This window comes from Cherax quadricarinatus, chromosome 17 (assembly GCF_038502225.1).
Source record: "Cherax quadricarinatus isolate ZL_2023a chromosome 17, ASM3850222v1, whole genome shotgun sequence".
Taxonomy (NCBI): domain Eukaryota; kingdom Metazoa; phylum Arthropoda; class Malacostraca; order Decapoda; family Parastacidae; genus Cherax; species Cherax quadricarinatus.
The window spans coordinates 8,261,117-8,270,030 of NC_091308.1; the positions used below are offsets into that span (position 1 = coordinate 8,261,117).

Genomic DNA, 8,914 nt, shown 5'->3' on the forward strand with positions numbered 1-8,914 from the left:
CCAATTCACACCCACCCACACCCACTCAAGTATTTATCTAACCTATTTTTAAAACTACACAATGTTTTAGCCTGAATAACTGTACTCGGGAGTTTGTTCCACTCATCCACAACTCTATTACCAAACCAGTGCTTTCCTATATTCTTCCTGAATCTGAATTTTTCCAACTTGAAACCGTTGCTGCGAGTCCTGTCTTGGCTGGAAATTTTCAGCAGGCTATTTACATCCCCTTTATTTATTCCTGTTTTCCATTTATACACCAGCTGGAAAAGATTTCATAAACATTAGTTATTCTCACTGTCGGTGACTTTTAGACTGCCAACACGTAAGAGTCTTGTGAATAGGACGAAAACACTCTTTGTTGTACCCTTTTCTATATTTTGAGTGATTAATAGTAATTATGAGACATGTATTAGGCTGCCCTCTGTAGATGTGAGTGTCCCTCGAGGAAAGGACTCTATCCCGTATCCCTCGAGGAAAGGACTCTATCCCGTGTCCCTCGAGGAAAGGACTCTATCCCGTGTCCCTCGAGGAAAGGACTCTATCCCGTGTCCCTCGAGGAAAAGACTCTATCCCGTGTCCCTCGAGGAAAGGACTCTATCCCGTGTCCCTCAAGGAAAGGACTCTATCCCGCTCTACTTCTGTTGTGAACTTGATAAACTGAAGAAGATTGTTCCATATGGGAAGGAAATCTTACACGCCATTGTGACACATCATTTACTTATTTTATTCCTTTTAATGAAATTGCCTTGATTCTAGTGAAGAGCTCTTGATCCAAGAAACCGAAGCTATCTTCCTCTTCCTTTGATGAAAGTGATTAACACGTACTCTACATTTGCTATAAGGCCCCTACTGATTTCGCGCTTTCTCATAAATATAATAATAATAATAATAATAATAATAATAATAATAATAATAATAATAATAATAATAATAATAATAATAATAATAATAATAATAATAATAAATTATTCACTAAGCATTGAAAATCAGCATATTTCTCAAAATATTGTTTTAAAATATTAAATATATAATTTAGACATACAAAAAAACTTTTTAACAAGTTTTTTTTCACACATTACATTCTAGATTCTTGTCTTATAACACATCGAAATATTTCAGAAATTTGGGTTCTTGAATGTGTAGGATTGATACTTTTTTCTTTTTGACGGATCACACGCTGAAGAACAACGTCTCTCATGATAATGAAGAATGTGTCCACGTCAAGATTGGCTCATCTTTGCCAATTAGGAAAATCTACAGATGATGTCGGAGTTCTGCCGAAGGCTGGACCTACCTGGTTTCACTTCATCCTCATCATATAAGTTTTCCCTTTTTAAGTGAAGTCACTTGTGAGAAGTTCACCCTTACTTTCGTCATATGTTTGAAGACGATTGCTTTTCTTCTGGATTATAAATTACGTACCTCTAACAATTTTCGGCATCTTTTAAGTCATTTGTAAAAATCTTTGTTATTCGTGCTTTACTCTACTTTGCACAATATTGTACTAAAAAAAAAAAAAGCCGAAGAGCCATATAGAATTTACCGAAGAATTTCCCAGAAAATTTTAGATGATCGTATTTATTTCAGGTTGTTCAAACTATAAAACGCGTGGACTAATATATGAAAAACTGAGTAAACAACTGAATGTAGATCGGTAACTGAACGAAATATTAAACACAAAATGCATAAAGATAGTCTGACTGTAATCTGAGGACTTGAAAAATGTACTTGAGTTCTGAGATATGTTGGTAAACCAGATCATTCTTTACTAGACATGTCACTTCACCTGACCTAGGTTAGGGTGAATAACTATGTCAGGGTCATAACACTTGGTCAAGTCAGCTCATGATAGTGAGAGTTATCCACCTGATATTAACACACAAGCCTATGGTAATGAGAACCATCTATATGACCTGGGCACGTCACGACCGAGAGGGAGGATCGACTCACTTTTACATAAAAAAAAATTTCTTGTGTGTTTCTTGAGAACGTGGTTAAGTGATCATGGATGTACTTGGTATTTATTTTTATTTCAGTTTTAATTGTGCATTATATATATATATATATATATATATATATATATATATATATATATATATATATATATATATATATATATATATATATATATAAAACAACCACTCTGAAAGAATAGAGAAATTCCAAGCGCTTTCGTGACTACTCACATTATCAAGGAACTATGATAATGTGAGTAGTCACGGAAGCGCTTGGAATTTCTCTATTCTTTCAGAGTGGTTGTTTTGCATATTTTGAAATCACCTGTTTACTGTGATCTTACTGTATATATATATATATATATATATATATATATATATATATATATATATATATATATATATATATATATATATATATATATATATATATATATATATATATATATATATATATATATATATATATATATATATATAATAGGTCAGTTTAAATTTAATATTACTTAAAATCAATGATATAATTATTTCCGTTACGCTCGAATTGATGTTCATAGAGTTATGGAAAAAAATTCTCTGCGTTTTCGGCAGAAATTTGCCTTGCTTTTTAGGCTAAATTCTGCCATTCGACTTATTATATATATATATATATATATATATATATATATATATATATATATATATATATATATATATATATATAGAGAGAGAGAGAGAGAGAGAGAGAGAGAGAGAGAGAGAGAAATCCCACATGTTGACAATAAAATACATGAAAGATTGGCTGTATATTTGAACTCGACCTGATATTCTTTGTTGAAGATGATTTCGATTAGAGGATAAAATATATAGAACAACCAATCCTTTATGTGCTTCATTATCAACAAGTCAACAACATGGCTAACTTTGATATGGATTCTCTGTTTATCAATCTTCCTTTTTGAAAAATGGCAACTAGGAGCGTTGATTATGTATCTGCTGAGTCTGAATTGGTAGATAGGCTTAACAGAATGCAAATGAGTTTTTACTGAAATTGTCTGGTAATGACTATTGCTGTATTCAATGATAAGCTTTGTGAGAAAATTGGTGGAGTTGCAGTGGGTCCTCCACTAGGATCCACCGTTGAAACTACTTGAGTAAATAACCTACTGAATTTAAACTTGTGTTTTATAGGCGACTTCGTGATAACATTTTTATCGCTATTTGAAAGGAAAGATCATAGTACGAGGTTTAAATTTACTATAGATATTCAAATGGAGAATACTCGATCATTCTTAGATTTCCTAATTACAAACAATCCTACTGATTCTGAGTCCGTCATTTATTGCAAATCAACATTCATCGGTCTACGCTTAAACTACTAATCATTTGAGTAAGGCCTGTTTACTTTTAACGTCAATAAGCCTCTGATTCATCAGAGATTTTTCCTTTCTTTTAAATGAAAAAAAAGTAATTTTGAATGGAATAAGATAACTAACTTTCTGGATATTATGCAGTCAATAATAATGAGATATTACGTTTATTAGAATTCCCTATCATAAAAACTTGCTAGTTAAACCATTAGAAAAAAAAATCAAAACTATTAACAGAATAAAAACCTTCAAATTTTTGATGGATTTCCCTTTTACTAACTTCTTAACAATCATTTCAGACTTTAATTTTTAAATTAGAAATATCCCGACTGTTTGTGCAGTATTTTAAAATTTCTTTACGAAACTTTAAACTTAGAATGTGAGCATAAAGATGTCTTCCCTACAACTGGTCCTGTGTGTGTGATGAATGGTTTGAAAAACCGACAAGTTGAAGATTGAGACACTTATGCAGCATATGGGAATCTTTATTCAGGAAACGTTTCGCCACACAGTGGCTTCATCAGTCCAATACAAAGAGGAAGGCGTAAGTGTCTCAATCTACAACTGGTCCTACTTTAGCAAAACCTTTTCATTCCTAAACTTGAGAATATTCGATTATGAAGAATCATTCATTAATTTCTTGAGCTTTTTAATTTTCAATATCTGATCTAATTCCTTAGACCTTAAATTGTTTAAGTATTTATACGCACAGAGCATGAAATCAATGCTTAAAATTAATAAAATATTCGTTCACTTTTTTACTGTTAAACAGTATATAGAGTTGTTTATCATATAGGTAATTTCCAATATGTAATTTATAGGGATCTCTAACATGAGTAACAATTAATCGTTATTGGACCACAAATATTAGAAATATTTATGAAAATTATTGTTAATTGTAATTTATTAGTTCTTTTATGACTTATGCATTACTGAGGAATTTACAAAATATTTTTCTTAGTTTAATATTTCATTACGAAATATTTAAGTTGCTTCAGAAATTTTTTGTTTATTCATATTGGTGCTATTATTTTAGTTGGTTAATTTTTTAAAGCATATATTAAATATTATTTTATCTAGCATGATCTAGAGAGAGTATTTTATTTTAATTATTGTTTTATTATTATTGCAATATAATTTCAATATCTGATAATGGATAAAGAACTGTTTGAAGCATCAAACGCATTCAATAATTTGTGTATCATATGAAGATAGTATTCCTGACTGGTTTGATTCAGCTTTTCTTACTGAAGCTTCGTTTCCAACATATATATACATATATATATATATATACATATATATATATAAATATATATATATATATATATATATATATATATATATATATATATATATATATATATATATATATGTATATATATATAATATCATGCCGAATAGGTAAAACTTGCGATTTTGGCTAAAATTGCAACGCTCTTCTTGGCGAATAAGGAAAGCTAAAATTTGTGTATGCAGTTTCACAAAATTCACTATGAAGCTAACGAAAAAAATATATTTCGTTGTGTGCGTTTATTATTAAATTATTGTAAACTTATCTAAAATATATTTAGTTGGGTTTGGCTAAATTAAATTGTGCTTGTTATAATAAGGTCAGGTAAGTTTTCTAAGGTTCTTTTGGTACAAAATTATTAATATTTACATTAACATTAATGAAAAAATATATCTTTAAACTATATCTAAACTATATCTTTAAAATCTATCTTTAAAAATATATATCTTAATTTTAAATGAGCTCTTGCTAATTGACCAATTTTACCTATTCGGCACGATATATATATATATATATATATATATATATATATATATATATATATATATATATATATATATATATATATATATATATATATATATATATATATATATATATATATATATATATATATATATATATATATATTGTGAATGTGTGTGTAAATGTATGTATGTATTTATATAAATTTATGCATACATATATTAAATGGCTTACATTGTGAGAATAATTTAATAATTCAATATCTCTCCAATAGGTAAGGTATATAGAAAGTGTATAATATTGAAGAAAATGAACTAGAAGAAGCATCTTCCCTTCTTGCACACATACATTATGTAAATAAATAATATCTGAGCTGCAATAGATTATAACAAGAGGAAAAATTTTTTTATCATATGATGGGAGGTCTAGGTTATAAAATATAATTCAACAGTACACAGCAACCCCCATGTGTACACTTGTGTCCTCTAGTAAATTAAAATTGAGTAAAGGTTTGCTCTTGTTTATACTTCCCTTCTTAGTGGTTTGGTGGTGCCGGGGCCCCCGACATCACTCATGGTGCCACGGCACTCGCCATGAGTAGTGGTGCCACCGTACCTGCCCTGACTGGAGGTACCACAGCACTCGCGATGACTAGTGGTGCCACCGTACCTGCCCTGACTGGAGGTACCACAGCACTCGCCATGACTAGTGGTGCCACCGCACCTGCCCTGACTGGAGGTACCACAGAGCTCGCGATGACTAGTGGTGCCACCGCATCTGCCATGACTGGTGGTACCACGGCACTCGCCATGACTAGTGGTGCCGTGGTCCTCGCCACGACTGATAGTGCCACAGCACCTTCTTTGACTGGTGGTGCCACAACACCTGCCATGACTGGTGGTACTAGGGCACCTACCATGACTGGTGGTACTACGGCACTTACCATGACTAGTGGTGCCACAACACAAGCCACGCCTGGCTGTGCTACAACACAAGCCACGCCTGGCTGTGCTACAACACTAGCCACGCCTGGTTGTGCTACAACACTAGCCACGCCTGGCTGTGCTACAACATAAGCCACGCCTGGCTGTGCTACAACATAAGCCACGCCTGGCTGTGCTATAACACCAGGCACGCCTGGTTGTGCTACAACACAAGCCACGCCTGACTGTGCTATAACACCAGGCACGACTGGCTGTGCTACAACACAAGCCACGCCTGGCTGTGCTACAACACCAGGCACGACTGGCTGTGCTACAACACAAGCCACGCCTGGCTGTGCTGCAACACCAGGCACGCCTGGTTGTGCTACAACATAAGCCACGCCTGGCTGTGCTACAACACAAGTCATGCCTGGCTGTGCTACAACACAAGCCACGCTGGCTGTGCTACAACACAAGCCACGCCTGGCTGTGCTGCAACACAAGCCACGCCTGGCAGTGCAACAACACAAGCCACGCCTGGCTGTGCTACAACACAAGCCACGCCTGGCTGTGCTACAACACTAGCCACGCCTGGCAGTGCAACAACACAAGCCACGTCTGGCTGTGCTACAACACAAGCCACGTCTGGCTGTGCTACAACACAAGCAACGCCTGGCTGTGCTACAACACAAGCAACACCTGGCTGTGCTACAACACAATGCACGCCTGAGTGTGCTACAACACAAGCCACGCCTGACTGTGCTACAACACAAGCTAAGCCTGGCTGTGCTACTACACTAGCCTCGCCTGGCTGTGCTACAGCACTAGCCACGCCTGGCTGTGCTACAACACTAGCCACACCTGGCTATTCTACAACACTAGCCACGCCTGGCTGTGCTACAACACTAGCCAAGCCTGGCTGTGCTCCTCACAAGCCACGCCTGGCTGTGCTACAACACTAGCCACGCCTGGCTGTGCTACAATACTAGCCACGCCTGGCTGTGCTACAACACAAGCCACACCTGGCTGTGCTACAACACAAGTCACACCTGGCTGTGCTACAACACAAGCCACACCTGGCTGTGCCGCAACACAAGCCACGCCTGGCTGTGCTACAACACAAACAACGCCTGGCTGTGCTACAACAGAAGCCACGCCTGGCTGTGCTACAACACAAGCCACGCCTGGCTGTGCTACAACACTAGCCACGCCTGGCTGTGCTACAATACTAGCCACGCCTGGCTGTGCTACAACACAAGCCACACCCGGCTGTGCTACAACACAAGTCACACTAGGCTGTGCTACAACACAAGCCACACCTGGCTGTGCTACAACACAAGCCACACCTGGCTGTGCTACAACACAAGCCACACCTGGCTGTGCTGCAACACAAGCCACACCTGGCTGTGCTACAACACAATCAACGCCTGACTGTGCTACAACACAAGCCAAACCTGGCTGTGCTACAACATTAGCCACGCCTGGCTGTGCTACAACACAAGCCACGCCTGGCTGTGCTACAACACGAACAACGCCTGGCTGTGCTACAACAGAAGCCACTCCTGGCTGTGCTACAACACTAGCCACGCCTGGCTGTGCTACAACACAAGCCTCCTAGCTGTGCTACAACACTAGCCACGCCTGGCTGTGCTACAACACAAGCCACACCTGGTGGTGCTACAACACAAGCCACACCTGGCTGTGCTACAAAACTAGCCACACCTGGCTGTGCTACAACACTAGCCACACCTGGCTGTGCTACAACACAAGCCACACCTGGCGGTGCTACAACACAAGCCACACCTGGCTGTGCTACAAGACAAGCCACACCTGCCTGTGCTACAACACACGCCACACCTTGGTCTAACACACCCTGGTGATGCCACAACACAGGCCACTCGATGACAGGTATATATGTAAAAAAAAGAAAGACTAAACTGGTAACAACAAACACAGCTGAGGAGGTCCATTTTCAGTGCCACGGGGGCACCGCTGGCCTGAGCCAGGCATCGCTGGCCTGGGCCAGGCACTGCTGGCAAGGGCCAAGTAAGGAACAGTAAGCACAGCCTTGGCTCAAGCTATACATCGGCGAAGTGCCAAGCTGCCAGGCCTATAACCAAGTATTAACTGTGCGAACCCAGTAACTGAGTTCACCTCTCACTAAAAGTGGATTTCTAAAATTAACAGCTAAAGTTCTTAAAGCATTACAATTTCCCAACAGTACTGGGACGCAAATCACAAATTATATGAAAATCGCCCACTGTTTGTAGAATTGATGTAATAGTTATCATAATGGATTAAGCAGTTGCAACCATACTTAATAACTTCAAATTCTTACTTTCCTCTAGTACTAGTCAAGATAGTGTCTGAAAAGTTATAAACTAAAGGTGGACTAGGGCCGCAGGCTGGCAGTCTGACGTTAGTCAGTTCCTTAAGCCCAGTTCTAACACTTCACACCGCTTCACGGATGCTCTGACGCCAAGCCTTAAAATCTCATATACAAAACGAATAATTAGAGAGACGATATTCTTAGTACACCTTGATTGGCTGGGGAGGCTGACCCTAGGGCGGGCGTGGGGAAGTCACTGTCCCCATTGGGTGATGGCGTAGGTAGATTAACAATGGCTGTGGTGACTGTGGTAGTGGAATTGGGTTTGCTCACCGCTACCACACTTGGCGCAGCACCTGGACTACTAGACGTGCTGGTAACGGTGTTAGTGTTGGTGATGGGGATGGGGTGTAGTGGGCTCTGCTGATTCAGGTGCCCCCACCCACTTCTGTCTGTTGTGGTGTTGAGTAGCGTCTTGTCGCGGACATGGATCTCATTTAGCTCCTCGTCATATCCGCGTTCTGCGCTGGTGCCGCCTTTACGCTGTAATATAAATATTGGTGAGTGTTGTGGGAGGATATAGCTAGGGCGCCCGAAGA

At 38.4% G+C, this 8,914-nt stretch overlaps 1 protein-coding gene across 1 annotated transcript in view; it reads right to left on the reverse strand.

The window, feature by feature from the left end:
- Nucleotides 1-7,592: 7,592 nt before the first annotated feature.
- LOC128686426 (potassium voltage-gated channel protein Shal) overlaps nt 7,593-8,914 on the reverse strand; it is a 116,899-nt gene continuing 115,577 nt past the window's right edge. The window contains exon 4 of the mRNA XM_053773346.2: nt 7,593-8,858. Within this exon, the coding sequence (XP_053629321.1) occupies nt 8,499-8,858 (360 nt within the window). The 3' untranslated portion in view covers nt 7,593-8,498. The remainder of the gene's footprint in view (nt 8,859-8,914) is intronic.